The sequence below is a fragment of the Carcharodon carcharias genome, chromosome 5 (genome assembly GCF_017639515.1).
Source record: "Carcharodon carcharias isolate sCarCar2 chromosome 5, sCarCar2.pri, whole genome shotgun sequence".
In the NCBI taxonomy this organism is placed as follows: Eukaryota; Metazoa; Chordata; class Chondrichthyes; order Lamniformes; family Lamnidae; genus Carcharodon; species Carcharodon carcharias.
In genome coordinates this window covers 3,007,291-3,023,284 of record NC_054471.1, presented here as the reverse complement: position 1 = coordinate 3,023,284, position 15,994 = coordinate 3,007,291, and the positions used below count along the sequence as shown (strand labels likewise).

Below are 15,994 nucleotides of genomic sequence, written 5' to 3'. Positions count from 1 at the left end.
GCGCAGTGAGACTTCAGAGGGATTAACAGTGTGAGATGGGGAGAGAGAGTGCGGTGAGAGTTCAGAGGGTTAAACAGTGTGAGATGGGGAGAGAGCGTGGTGAGAGTTCAGAGGGTTAAACAGTGTGAGATGGGGAGAGAGCGCGTGACTGAGCGCAGAGGGTTAAACAGTGTGAGAAGCGGAGAGAGCGCAGTGAGACTTCAGAGGTTAAACAGTGTGAGATGGGGAGAGAGAGTGCAGTGAGAGTTCAGAGGGTTAAACAGTGTGAGATGGGGAGAGAGCGCGGTGAGAGTTCAGAGGGATAAACAGTGTGAGATGGGGAGAGAGAGTGCGGTGAGAGTTCAGAGGGTTAAACAGTGTGAGATGGGGAGAGAGCGCGGTGAGAGTTCAGAGGGTTAAACAGTGTGAGATGGGGAGAGAGAGTGCGGTGAGAGTTCAGAGGGTTAAACAGTGTGAGATGGGGAGAGAGCGCGGTGAGAGATCAGAGGGTTAAACAGTGTGAGATGGGGAGAGAGAGCGTGACTGAGGGCAGAGGGTTAAACAGTGTGAGAAGCGGAGAGAGCGCAGTGAGACTTCAGAGGTTAAACAGTGTGAGATGGGGAGAGCGAGTGCGGTGAGAGTTCAGAGGGTTAATCAGTGTGAGATGGGGAGAGAGCGCGGTGAGAGTTCAGAGGGATAAACAGTGTGAGATGGGGAGAGAGCGCGGTGAGAGTTCAGAGGGATAAACAGTGTAAGATGGGGAGAGAGGGCACGGTGAGAGTTCAGAGGGATAAACAGTGTGAGATGGGGAGAGAGCGCGGTGAGAGTTCAGAGGGATAAACAGTGGGAGATGGGGAGAGAGAGCGCGGGCAGAGTTCAGAGGGTTAAACAGTGTGAGAAGGGGGAGAGAGCGCACGGTGAGAAATCAGGGGGTTAAACAGTGTGAGATGGGGAGAGAGAGCGCGGGCAGAGTTCAGAGGGTTAAACAGTGTGAGAAGGGGGAGAAAGAAAGCGGTGAGTTCAGGCAGTTAAACAGTGTGAGATGGGGAGAGAGAGTGCGGTGAGATTCATAGGGTTAAACAGCGTGAGAAGAGGAGAGAGACCGCAAGCAGAGTTCAGAGGGTTAAACAGGGTGAGAAGGGGAGAGAATGCACGGTGAGCGTTCAGAGGGTTGAGAAGGGGGAGAGAGAGCGCACTGAGAGTTCATGGGGCTAAACAGGGTGAGAAGGGGAGAGAGAGTGCGGTGAGACTTGAGAGGGTTAAACAGTGTGAGAAGGGGGAGAGAGAGTGTGGTGAGAGTTCAGGGGGTTAAACAGTGTGAGATGGGGAGAGAGAGCGCGGGCAGAGTTCAGAGGTTTAAACAGTGTGAGAAGGGGGAGAGAGAGCGTGGTGAGAGGTCAGGGGGTTAAACAGTGTGAGATGGGGAGAGAGCACGCGTTGAGGCTTCAGAGGGTTAAACAGTGTGATAAGGGGAGAGACAGCGTGATTGAAGTTCAGAGGGTTAAACAGTGTGAGATGGGGAGAGAGAGTGCGTTGAGAGTTCAGAGGGTTAAACAGTGTGAGATGGGGAGAGAGAGCGCGGTGAAAGTTCAGAGGGTTAAACAGTGTGAGATGGGGAGAGAGAGCATGGTGAGAGTTCAGAGGGTTAAACAATGAGACATGGGGAGAGAGAACGTGGGCAGAGTACAGAGGGATAAACAGTGTACGAAGGGGGAGAGAGAGCATGGTGAGAGTTCAGGGGGTTAAACAGTGTGAGATGGGGAGAGAGAGCGCGTTGAGGCTTCAGAGGTTTAAACAGTGTGAGATAGGGAGAGACAGCATGATTGAAGTTCAGAGGGTTAAACAGTGTGAGAAGGGGAGAGAGAGTGCATTGAGAGTTCAGAGGGTTAAACAGTGTGAGATGGGGAGAGAGAGCGTGATTGAAGTTCAGAGGGTTAAACAGTGTGAGAAGGGGAGAGAGCGCAGTGAGACCTCAGGAGGTTAAACAGTGTGAGAAGGGGAGAGAGAGTGCGGTGAGAGTTCAGAGGGTTAAACAGTGTGAGATGGGGAGACAGAGCGCGGCGAGAGTTCAGAGGGTTAAACAATGTGAGAAGGCGACAGAGCGCAGTGAGACTTCAGGGGTTAAACAGTGTGAGAAGGGGAGAGAGAATGCGGTGAGAGCTCAGAGGGTTGAACGGTGTGAGATGGGGAGAGAGAGCATGCAGTGAGAGTTCAGGGGGTTAAACAGTGTGAGAAGGGGAGAGAGAGTGCGGTGAAAGTTCAGAGGGTTAAATAGTGTGAGATGGGGAGAGAGAGCACGGGCAGAGTTCAGAGGGTTAAACAGTATGAGAAGGGGAGAGAGAGCGCAGTGAGACTTCAGGGGTTTAAACAATGTGAGATGGGGAGAGAGAGCGCGGTGAAAGTTCAGAGGGTTGAACAGTGAGACATGGGGAGAGAGAGCGCGGGCAGAGTTCAGAGGGTTAAACAATGTGAGAAGGGGGAGAGAGAGCGCTGTGAGAGTTCAGTGGATTAAACAGTGCGAGAAGGGGAGAGAGAGCGCAGTGAGAGTTCAGAGGTTTAAACAGTGTGAGAAGGGGAGAGCGAGCTTGCCAGTCCAGCAGCTCATTCTGTAGAACAACCACATTCGGAGAAAAAAATCCAAAGTGTGATGTCAAAGGGAAATGATTAGTGATGAGCATTTTTCTTGATTATCTTTCTAAACCAACTTGTCGATTAGCAATGATAATTTTCATTAGGATGAGTATGGTTTACTAGCGGTAGCAAAGCTCAGTGGGAGCAATAGGGTTTATTATAAATTAATTCTGCAGCCTGAGATGCTTTTACTCAGAGTCATTGAGCGGGAGGCTGAGCTGCAGACAGTGCGTTGCATCAGGAGTAAAGTTACTTGGAAACTTTGTACCAGGAAGTTCTTCTGATTTGGTCAGTATCAGGGACAGAAGGGTGTGATTGGGAATGAGATAGGTAAGGGGGCCCAGAGGGCCGGAATGTGAGCCTCAGCCTTTGCAATATTGCTCAAGGTTTTTGCAGCTTGTATGGATGAAAGTGGTGGCTGCAGAGTGGGTGAGCAAGCTGACCATGGCACCAAGGTACAGGAAGCCAATCAAGTGCGGGGAGTTAATTGGAATGTCGCGGTAGTTGGGGACAGTATAGTCAGGGGGATTGACACAGTTATAAAAACAAAAAACTGCGGATGCTGGAAATCCAAAACAAAAACAGAATTACCTGGAAAAGCTCAGCAGGTCTGGCAGCATCGGCGGAGAAGAAAAGAGTTGACGTTTCGAGTCCTCATGACCCTGTGTAAGGGTCATGAGGACTCGAAACATCAACTCTTTTCTTCTCCACCGATGTTGCCAGACCTGCTGAGTTTTTCCAGGTAATTCTGTTTTTGGATTGACACAGTTCCCTGCAGCCCAGAGTGAAAGACCAGACAGCTCTGTTGCCTGCCCTGTGCTAGGGTCTGGACATCTGCTCGGAGCTGGAGAGGAACTTGCAGTGGGAAGGGGAGGAACTTGCAGTGGGAAGGGGAGGATCCAGTAGTCATGGGCCACATAGACACCAATGACATAGGTAGAACTAGAATAACTAGGGAAAAAATTAAAATGCAGAATCTCGAAGGTAATAATCTCTAGATTACTACCTTAGTCCCAAACAGATTGGTATAGGGTAAATCAGATAGGAGAGTTAAATGTATAGGCAGATTGGTATAGGGTAAATCAGATAGGAGAGTTAAATGTATAGGCAGATTGGTATAGGGTAAATCAGATAGGAGAGTTAAATGTATAGGCAGATTGGTATAGGGTAAATCAGATAGGAGAGTTAAATGTATAGGCAGATTGGTATAGGGTAAATCAGATAGGAGAGTTAAATGTATAGGCAGATTGGTATAGGGTAAATCAGATAGGAGAGTTAAATGTATAGGCAGATTGGTATAGGGTAAATCAGATAGGAGAGTTAAATGTATAGGCAGATTGGTATAGGGTAAATCAGATAGGAGAGTTAAATGTATAGGCAGATTGGTATAGGGTAAATCAGATAGGAAAGTTAAATGTATAGCTCAAAGACAGCCAACATAAAGGGGAATCCCAAAGTCTTCTATAGGCATGTGATTGGTAGAAGGACGGTAAAAGGAGGAGTAGGACTGATTAGGACCTAAAAGGGAATTTATACATGGATGAAGGGACAATGCCTGAGGTATTAAATGAATTCTTTGCATCCGTCTTTACCAAGGAGGTAGATGGTACCCGGGCCATGGTGACAGATGAGGAAACTCTGTCACTAGAAGGGTTCAGAATTGATAAGCAGGAAGTGTTGAATAGACTGTCGGTGCTTAAAGTTGACAAGACACCAGGGCCAGATGAGATGCATCCAAGGATATTGAAGAAAATAACAGTAGAAATTGTAAGGTCACTGGCCATAATCTTTTAGTCTTCCCTAGACTCAGGGGAGGTACCAGAGGACTGGAGAATTGCAAACATTACACCCTTGTTCAAAAAAGGTTGTAAGGAGAAGCCCAGCAATTACAGACCAGTCAGTTTAACTTCAGTGGTGGGCAAGATTCTAGAAACAATTATTCAGGATTGAATTAGCAGTCACATGGGTTGATAAGGAAGAGCTACCTGGATTTCTAAAGGGGAAATCATGGTTAACTAACTTGCTGGAGTTTTTTGAAGAGGTAACAGAAAAGGTCAATGACGGTAGTGCGCAGATAGGTGACAGATGAAGTTTAATGAGAAGTGTGAGGTGATGCATTTTGGTAGGAAGAACATAGACAGACAATATAAAATAAAGGGTGAAATTTTGAAGGGGGTGCAGGAGGAGGTGATAATATAGTGGTATTGTCACTGGACTAGTAATCCAAAAACAAAGGCTAATGCTCTGGGGACCTGGGTTCAAATCCCACCACAGCAGATAGTGGAATTGGAATTAAAAGTCTAATGGTGACCATGAAACCATTGTCAATTGTTGTAAAAACCCATCTGGGTCACTAATGCCCTTTAGGGAAGGAAATCTGCTGTCCTTACCTGGTCTGGCCTACATGTGACTCCAGACCCACAGAAATGTGGTTGACTCTAAAATGCCCTCGAACTAGGGCAATTAGGGATGGGTAATAAATGCTGGCCTAGCCAGGGACAGCCACATCCCAGGAACAAATAATAAAAAAGGAACAGAAGGACCTGGGTGTATATGTGCAAAGGTCATTGAAGGTGGCAGGACAAGTGGAGAGAGCAGTTAATAAAACATATAGTATCCTGGGCTTTATTAATAGGGGCATAGAGTACAAGAGCAGGGAGGTTATGCTGAGTTTATATTAGACCTCAGCTGGAATATTGTGTACAGTTCTGGACACCATACTATAGGAAGGATGTGAACACATTGGAGAGAGTACAGAAGAGGTTTACAAGAATGGTTCCAGAGATGAGAAACTTCAGCTATGAGGATAGATTGGAGAGGTTGGGACTGTTCTCCTTGGGGAGGAGAAGGCTGAGAGGAGATTTGATAGAGATGTTCAAAATCATGAGAGGGCTGGACAGAGTAGATCGGGAGAAGCTGTTCCCACTCATAAAAGGATCAAGAACAAGAGGGCACAGATTTAAAGTGATTTGCGAAAGAAGCAAATGTGATGTGAGAATAAAGTTTTCACAGTGACTGGTTCGGGTCTGGAATGCACGGCCTGGAAGTGTGGTGGAGGCAGGTTCAATCGAGGCATTCAGGAGGACATCAGATGATTATTTGAATAGAAACAATGTGCAGAGGTACGAGGAAAAGGCAGAGCAATGGCACCAGGTCATACTGCTCATTTGGAGAGCCGATGCAGACACAATGGGCTGAATGGCTGTCTTCTGTGCTGTTAAAATTCTGTGAAATGGGTTTTGGTTCATGGAGCACTGGCACCAGTACTGGGCAAAGTGGGAGCGGTCCCACTGGGACAGTCTGCACCTGAACTGTGCTGGGAAGAGGGTTCTGGTGAATCATATAACAAGGGCGGATTTAAATTATATCGTGGGGAGAAGGGGTCATGTTTTTTTGATTGATTCATGGGATGTGGGCTTTGCTGGCTGGGCCAGTATTTATTGCCCATCCCTAGTTGCCCTTGAGAAGGTGGTGGGTGAGCTGCCTTCTTGAACCACTGCAGTCCATGTGGTGTGGGTACACCCACAGTGCTGTTAGGAGGGGAGTTCCAGGATTGTGACCCAGCGACAGTGAAGGAACGGTGATGTATTTCCAAGTCAGGATGGGGGTGAGTGACTTGGAGGGGAACTTCCAGGTGGTGGTATTCCCATCTATCTGCTGCCCTTGTCCTTCCAGATGGTAGTGGTCATGGGTTTGGAAGGTGCTGTCTAAGGAGCCTTGGTGAGTTCCTGCAGTGCATCTTGTAGATGGTACACACACTGCTGCTACTGTGCGTCGGTGGTGGAGGGAGTGAATGTTTGTGGATGGGGTGCCAATCAAGCGGCTGCTTTGTCCTGGATGGTGTTGAGCTTCTTGAGTGTTGTGGGAGCTGCACTCATCCAGGCAAGTGGGGAGTATTCCATCACACTCCTGACTTGTGCCTTGTAGATGTGAACAGGCTTTGGGGAGTCAGGAGGTGAGTTACTCACTGCAGGATTCCTAGCCTCTGACCTGTAGTTGTAGCCACAGTATTTATATGGCTCATCCAGTTCAGTTTCTGGTCAATGGTAACCCCCAGGATGTTGACAGTGGGCTCAATAACCAGGGGCCATAGATTGAAGATAAGAGGTAGAAGGCTAAGAGGGGAATTATGGAGTAATTTCACCCAGAGGGTGGTGGGAGTCTGGAACTCACTGCCTGAAATGGTGGTTGAATTAGAAACTCTCGTAACATTTAAGAAGTATTTAGATATTCACTTGTATTGCCATAGTCTCCAGGGCTATGGACCAAGCGCTGGAAAATGGGATTCGTGTAGTCAAATCTTTGTTGTCTGGCGTGGACACGATGGGCTGAATGGCCTCCTTCTGCACTGTAGACATTTATAAGTCCATGAGTCTGAGGATTCAGTGATGGTAATGTCATTGAATGTCAAGGGGTGATGGTTAGCTTCTCCTTGGTTAAATTGAATAATGTGGGCCTATATGCCCCACCCTCCACCCCACCCCTCCCCTTCAATCACACCCCAACCCCTCCCCAGCACCCTCCATCCACACCTCACCCCCTCTCCACATCCAGCCCCCCTCCACATCACTCACACCCCACCCCCTCACTCACACCCCACCCTCTCACCCAGACCCCCACCCCCTTACGCAGAACCCCCCTCCCCCTCATCCAGCTCCCCATCCCCTCACCCAGACCCCCACCCCCTTACCCAGAACTCCCCTCCCCCTCAATCACACCCCACCCCTCACCCAGCTCCCCATCCCCTCACTCACACCCCACCCCCTCCCCAGCACCCTCCATCCACACCTCATCCCCTCTCCACATCCAGCCCCCCTCCCCCTCATTCACACCCCACTCCCACCCCTCACCCAGCTCCCCATCCCCTCACTCACACCCCACCCCCTCACCCAGACCCCACCCCCTTACCCAGAACCCCCCTCCCCCTCACTCACACCCCCCCGCCCCCTCACCCAGCTCCCCATCCCCTCACTCACACCCCACCCCCTCCCCAGCACCCTCCATCCACACCTCATCCCCTCTCCACATCCAGCCCCCCTCCCCCTCATTCACACCCCACTCCCACCCCTCACCCAGCTCCCCCTCCCCCTCACTCACACCCCCCCACCCCCTCACCCAGACCCCCACCCCCTCACCCAGACCCCCACCCCCTCACCCAGACCCCCACCCCCTTACCCAGAACCCCCCTCCCCCTCAATCACACCCCCCCGCCCCCTCACCCAGCTCCCATCCCCTCACTCACACCCCACCCCCTCCCCAGCACCCTCCATCCACACCTCATCCCCTCTCCACATCCAGCCCCCCTCCCCCTCATTCACACCCCACCCCCTCACCCAGACCCCACCCCCTTACCCAGAACCCCCCTCCCCCTCACTCACACCCCACCCCCTCACCCAGACCCCACCCCCTTACCCAGAACCCCCCTCCCCCTCACTCACACCCCCTCGCCCCCTCACCCAGCTCCCCATCCCCTCACTCACACCCCACCCCCTCCCCAGCACCCTCCATCCACACCTCATCCCCTCTCCACATCCAGCCCCCCTCCCCCTCATTCACACCCCACTCCCACCCCTCACCCAGCTCCCCATCCCCTCACTCACACCCCACCCCTCACCCAGACCCCACCCCCTTACCCAGACCCCCACCCCCTTACCCAGAACCCCCCTCCCCCTCACTCACACCCCACCCCCTCACCCAGCTCCCCACCCCCTCACTCACACCCCCCTCCCCCTCACCCAGCTCCCCATCCCCTCACTCACACCCCACCCCCTCACACAGACCCCACCCCCTTACCCAGAACCCCCCTCCCCCTCACTCACACCCCACCCCTCACCCAGCTCCCCATCCCCTCACTCACACCCCACCCCCTCACCCAGCTCCCCATCCCCTCACTCACACCCCACCCCCTCACCCAGACCCCACCCCCTCACCCAGACCCCACCCCCTTACCCAGAACCCCCCTCCCCCTCACTCACACCCCCCCGCCCCCTCACCCAGCTCCCCATCCCCTTACTCACACCCCACCCCCTCCCCAGCACCCTCCATCCACACCTCATCCCCTCTCCACATCCAGCCCCCCTCCCCCTCATTCACACCCCACTCCACCCCTCACCCAGCTCCCCATCCCCTCACTCACACCCCACCCCCTCACACAGACCCCCACCCCCCTTACCCAGAACTCCCCTCCCCCTCACTCACACCGCCCCGCCCCCTCACCCAGAACTCCCCTCCCCCTCACTCACACCCCCCCGCCCCCTCACCCAGCTCCCCATCCCCTCACTCACACCCCACCCCCTCACCCAGACCCCCACCCCCTTACCCAGAACTCCCCTCCCCCTCACTCACACCCCACCCCCTCACCCAGACCCCCATCCCCTCACTCACACCCCACCTCCTCACCCAGACCCCCACCCCCTTACCCAGAACTCCCCTCCCCCTCACTCACACCCCCCCGCCCCCTCACCCAGCTCCCCATCCCCTCACTCACACCCCACCCCCTCCCAGCACCCTCCATCCACACCTCATCCCCTCTCCACATCCAGCCCCCCTCCCCCTCATTCACACCCCACTCCCACCCCTCACCCAGCTCCCCATCCCCTCACTCACACCCCACCCCCTCACCCAGACCCCCACCCCCTTACCCAGAACCCCCCTCCCCCTCACTCACACCCCCCGCCCCCTCACCCAGACCCCCACCCCCTTACCCAGAACCCCCCTCCCCCTCACTCACACCCCACCCCCTCACCCAGACCCCCACCCCCTCACCCAGACCCCCACCCCCTTACCCAGAACCCCCCTCCCCCTCACTCACACCCCACCCCCTCACCCAGCTCCCCATCCCCTCACTCACACCCCACCCCCTCACCCAGACCCCCACCCCCTCACCCAGACCCCCACCCCCTTACCCAGAACCCCCCTCCCCCTCACTCACACCCCACCCCCTCCCCAGCACCCTCCATCCACACCTCATCCCCTCTCCACATCCAGCCCCCCTCCCCCTCATTCACACCCCACTCCCACCCCTCACCCAGCTCCCCATCCCCTCACTCACACCCCACCCCCTCCCCAGCACCCTCCATCCACACCCATCCCCTCTCCACATCCAGCCCCCCTCCCCCTCACTCACACCCCACCCCCTCCCCAGCACCCTCCATCCACACCTCATCCCCTCTCCACATCCAGCCCCCCTCCCCCTCATTCACACCCCACCCCCTCACCCAGCCGCCCTCCCCCTCACCCAGACCCCCACCCCCTTACCCAGAACCCCCCCTCCCCCTCACTCACACCCCACCCCCTCACCCAGACCCCCACCCCCCTCACCCAGACCCCCACCCCCCCTTACCCAGAACTCCCCTCCCCCTCACTCACACCCCCCCGCCCCCCTCACCCAGCTCCCCATCCCCTCACTCACACCCCACCCCCTCCCCAGCACCCTCCATCCACACCTCATCCCCTCTCCACATCCAGCCCCCTCGCCCCTCATTCACACCCCACCCCCTCACCCAGACCCCACCCCCCTTACCCAGAACCCCCCTCCCCCTCACTCACAACCCCCCGCCCCCTCACCCAGCTCCCCATCCCCTCACTCACACCCCACCCCTCACCCAGCTCCCCATCCCTCACTCACACCCCCCCCCTCACCCAGACCCCCACCCCCTTACCCAGAACCCCCCTCCCCCTCACTCACACCCCCCTCCCCCTCACTCACACCCCACCCCCTCACCCAGACCCCACCCCCTCACCCAGACCCCCACCCCCTTACCAGAACCCCCTCCCCCTCACTCACACCCCCCTCCCCCTCACCCAGACCCCCACCCCCTTACCCAGAACCCCATCCCCTCACTCACACCCCACCCCCTCACCCAGCTCCCCATCCCCTCACTCACACCCCACCCCCTCACCCAGACCCCCACCCCCTTACCCAGAACCCCCCTCACCCTCACTCACACCCCCCTCCCCCTCACTCACAACCCCACCCCCTCACCCAGACCCCACCCCCTCACCCAGAACCCCCCTCCCCCTCACTCACACCCCCACCCCCTCACCCAGAACCCCACCCCCTCACCCAGACCCCCACCCCCTTACCCAGAACCCCCCTCCCCCTCACTCACACCCCCCTCCCCCTCACCCAGACCCCACCCCCTTACCCAGAACCCCCCTCCCCCTCACTCACCCCCCGCCCCCTCACCCAGCTCCCCATCCCCTCACTCACACCCCACCCCTCACCCAGACCCCCACCCCTCACCCAGCTCCCCTCCCCCTCACTCACACCCCACCCCTCACCCAGACCCCCACCCCCTCACCCAGCTCCCCTCCCCCTCATTCACACCCCACCCCCTCACCCAGACCCCCACCCCCTCACCCAGCTCCCCATCCCCTCACTCACACCCCCCGCCCCCTCACCCAGCTCCCCATCCCCTCACTCACACCCCACCCCCTCCCCAGCACCCTCCATCCACACCTCATCCCCTCTCCACATCCAGGCCCCCCTCCCCCTCATTCACACCCCACTCCCACCCCTCACCCAGCTCCCCATCCCCTCACTCACACCCCACCCCCCCTCACCCAGACCCCCACCCCCTCACCCAGAACCCCCCTCCCCTCACTCACACCCCACCCCCTCACCCAGACCCCACCCCCTCACCCAGACCCCCACCCCCTTACCCAGAACCCCCCTCCCCCTCACTCACACCCCACCCCCCTCACCCAGACCCCCACCCCCTTACCCAGAACCCCCCTCCCCCTCAATCACACCCCACCCCCTCCCCAGCACCCTCCATCCACACCTCACCCCCTCTCCACATCCAGCCCCCTCCCCATCACTCACACCCACCCTCTCACCCAGACCCCACCCCCTTACGCAGACCCCCCTCCCCCTCATCCAGCTCCCATCCCCTCACCCAGACCCCCACCCCCTTACCCAGAACTCCCCTCCCCCTCAATCACACCCCCACCCCTCACCCAGCTCCCCATCCCCTCACTCACACCCCACCCCCTCCCCAGCACCCTCCATCCACACCTCATCCCCTCTCCACATCCAGCCCCCCTCCCCCTCATTCACACCCCACTCCCACCCCTCACCCAGCTCCCATCCCCTCACTCACACCCCACCCCTCACCCAGACCCCACCCCCTTACCCAGACCCCCACCCCCTTACCAGAACCCCCCTCCCCCTCACTCACACCCCACCCCCTCCCCAGCACCCTCCATCCACACCTCATCCCCTCTCCACATCCAGCCCCCCTCCCCCTCATTCACACCCCCCCGCCCCCTCACCCAGCTCCCCATCCCCTCACTCACACCCCACCCCCTCCCCAGCACCCCATCCCCTCACTCACACCCCACCCCCTCACCCAGACCCCACCCCCTCACCCAGAACCCCCCTCCCCCTCACTCACACCCCCCCCCGCCCCCTCACCCAGACCCCCACCCCCTCACTCACACCCCACCCCCTCCCCAGCACCCTCCATCCACACCTCATCCCCTCTCCACATCCAGCCCCCCTCCCCCTCATTCACACCCCCCCGCCCCCTCACCCAGCTCCCCATCCCCTCACTCACACCCCACCCCCTCCCCAGCACCCCATCCCCTCACTCACACCCCACCCCTCACCCAGACCCCCACCCCCTTACCCAGAACCCCCCTCCCCCTCACTCACACCCCCCGCCCCCTCACCCAGACCCCCACCCCCTTACCCAGAACCCCCCTCCCCCTCACTCACACCCCACCCCCCCTCACCCAGACCCCCACCCCCTTACCCAGAACCCCCCTCCCCCTCACTCACACCCCCACCCCCTCACTCACACCCCACCTCCTCACCCAGACCCCCACCCCCTTACCCAGAACTCCCCTCCCCCTCACTCACACCCCCCTCCCCCTCACCCAGACCCCCACCCCCTCACTCACACCCCACCCCCTCACCCAGACCCCCACCCCCTCACCCAGACCCCCACCCCCTCACCCAGACCCCCCACCCCCTCACCCAGACCCCCACCCCCTTACCCAGAACTCCCCTCCCCCTCACTCACACCCCACCCCTCACCCAGCTCCCCATCCCCTCACTCACACCCCACCCCCTCACCCAGACCCCCACCCCCTTACCCAGAACCCCCCTCCCCCGCACTCACACCCCCCCACCCCCTCACCCAGACCCCCACCCCCTTACCCAGAACCCCCCTCCCCCTCAATCACACCCCACCCCTCACCCAGCTCCCCATCCCCTCACTCACACCCCACCCCCTCCCCAGCACCACACCTCATCCCCTCTCCACATCCAGCCCCCCTCCCCCTCATTCACACCCCACTCCCACCCCTCACCCAGCTCCCCATCCCCTCACTCACACCCCACCCCTCACCCAGACCCCCACCCCCTCACCCAGACCCCCACCCCCTCACCCAGACCCCCCACCCCCTTACCCAGAACCCCCCTCCCCCCTCACTCACACCCCCCCGCCCCCTCACCCAGCTCCCCATCCCTCACTCACACCCCACCCCCTCCCCAGCACCCTCCATCCACACCTCATCCCCTCTCCACATCCAGCCCCCCTCCCCCTCATTCACACCCCACTCCCACCCCTCACCCAGCTCCCCATCCCCTCACTCACACCCCACCCCCTCACCCAGACCCCACCCCCTTACCCAGCTCCCCATCCCCTCACTCACACCCCCCCCGCCCCCTCACCCAGACCCCCACCCCCTTACCCAGAACCCCCCTCCCCCTCACTCACACCCCACCCCCTCACCCAGCTCCCCATCCCCTCACTCACACCCCCCCCGCCCCCTCACCCAGACCCCCACCCCCTCACTCACACCCCACCCCCTCCCCAGCACCCTCCATCCACACCTCATCCCCTCTCCACATCCAGCCCCCCTCCCCCTCATTCACACCCCACTCCCACCCCTCACCCAGCTCCCCATCCCCTCACTCACACCCCACCCCCTCACACAGCTCCCCACCCCCTCACCCAGCCCCACCTCCCCCTCACTCACACCCCACTCCCTCCCCTCACTCTGCCCCCTCCCCCTCACTCACACCCCACTCCCTCCCCCAGCCCCACCTCCCCCTCACTCCCTCCCCCAGCCCCACCTCCCCCTCACTCACACCCCACTCCCTCCCCCAGCCCCACCTCCCCCTCACTCACACCCCACTCCCTCCCCCAGCCCCACCTCCCCCTCACTCACACCCCACTCCCTCCCCTCACTCTGCCCCCTCCCCCTCACTCGCGCCCCACTCCTGCCCCTCACCCAGCCCTCCCTCCCCCTCACTCGCGCCCCACTCCTGCCCCTCACCCTGCCCCCCTCACTCACATCCCACTCCTGCCCCTCACCCAGCCCCCCTCCCCCTCACTTGCGCCCCACTCCTGCCCCTCACCCTGCCTCCCCTCCTCCTCACCCAGCCCCCTCTCCCCCTCGCTCGCACCCCACTCCCTCTCCTCAACCAGTTTCCTGCCACTCCCCCCACCCACACGTGCCCCACCCCTTCCCCACACACAATAAGGAGAGAGCCAGTGTTGGGGACAGTGCAGGGGGATCCAGTGTACCTGGTAATCTGGTTTGGTAAAATAATCTAAAGTGGAAACGTGATCGAGGAAGCTCTGGAACTCGGATGGCATGTGCTTCAGGAGCATCCGGTGATCGTACTTTTCCTTAATGAGGCCAACCTGCTCCTGTGGTAAGACAACAAGACAGCGGCACAAATAAATATACAGGTATATCAACACACAGTCACACACTCGTATACACACACACACACAGTCACACACTCGTACACACACACAGTCACACACTCGTACACACACACAGTCACACACTCGTATACACACACACACACACAGTCACACACTCGTACACACAAACACACACACACAGTCACACACTCATACACACACACAGTCACACACTCGTACACACACACAGTCACACACTCGTACACACACACAGTCACTAACTCGTATACACACACACAGTCACACACTCGTACTCTCACACACAGTCACACACTCGTACTCTCACACACAGTCACACACTCGTACTCTCACACACAGTCACACACTCGTACTCTCACACAGTCACACACTCGTACTCTCACACAGTCACACACTCGTACTCTCACACAGTCACACACTCGTACTCTCACACACAGTCACACACTCGTACTCACACACAGTCACACACTCGTACTCACACACAGTCACACACTCGTACTCACACACAGTCACACACTCGTACTGTCACACAGTCACACACTCGTACTCTCACACAGTCACACTCTTACTCTCACACACAGTCACACACTTGTACTCTCACACAGTCACACACTCGTACTCTCACACAGTCACACACTCGTACTCTCACACAGTCACACACTCGTACTCTCACACAGTCACACACTCGTACTCTCACACAGTCACACACTCGTACTCTCACACAGTCACACACTCGTACTCTCACACAGTCACACACTCGTACTCTCACACAGTCACACACTCGTACTCTCACACAGTCACACACTCGTACTCTCACACAGTCACACACTCGTACTCTCACACAGTCACACACTCGTACTCTCACACACAGTCACATAGACACACACTCATACTCATACAATCACACAGACACTCACAAACACAGTCACACAGACACACACTTGTACTCACACACAGTCACACATTCGTACTCACATGCACACAGTCGCACAGAGACACACTCATGCCCATTGAGACACGTGCACAGAGATATGCTCATTCAGGCAGACGCGCAGTGCAGGGACACAGACACTGGATTCGTACACACAATGACTTTGTCACTTGCACACGCACATGTGCGCAGATGCACAATCACTCTTGTAAGTGCAAACACAGTGAATCGCATGATCACACACACTCACCCATCTAAGGTGCACATGAAAATTCCATTCCTCCAATCGAGGAGCTGAGTGACCTACCCCTGCTCCTAATCCAATCCTGGCCTCTTACACATCCCCAGTTTTAATCGCTCCACCGTTAGTGGCTATGCCTTCAGGAGCTCTGGAAATCCCTCCATAATCCTCCCCACTTCTCTACCTTGCTTTTTTCCTTCCGGAGGCTGCTGAAAACTTTCCTGTCTGACCAAGTTTCAGGTCATCTACCCAACTATTGCAATATGTGGCTCGGTTTCAAATCCTGTTTTATAATGCCCCTGTGAAGTGTCCTAGGCATAGTACAATCTTAAAGGAGATATTTAAATGCAAGGTATTGTTGTAGCAAGCCACATACACAAACACACACACAAAGGGACACAAGCACACAAACTAACTTGCCCCCGATTGCCCTGAATTAGGGGTGACATACCTCGTTCCCTGATTTGGGGATCACAGGGAGCACCAGGGGAGGATTAGAGGACATAA

General features: G+C 57.5%; 1 protein-coding gene across 1 annotated transcript in view; it reads right to left on the bottom strand.

The window, feature by feature from the left end:
• Window positions 1-15,994, bottom strand: part of LOC121278078 (tau-tubulin kinase 1-like) — a 265,278-nt gene that overhangs the window by 110,405 nt on the left and 138,879 nt on the right. Inside the window, exon 4 of the mRNA XM_041188135.1 lies at window positions 14,151-14,276. Coding sequence (XP_041044069.1) covers window positions 14,151-14,276 — 126 coding nt within the window. The remainder of the gene's footprint in view (window positions 1-14,150; window positions 14,277-15,994) is intronic.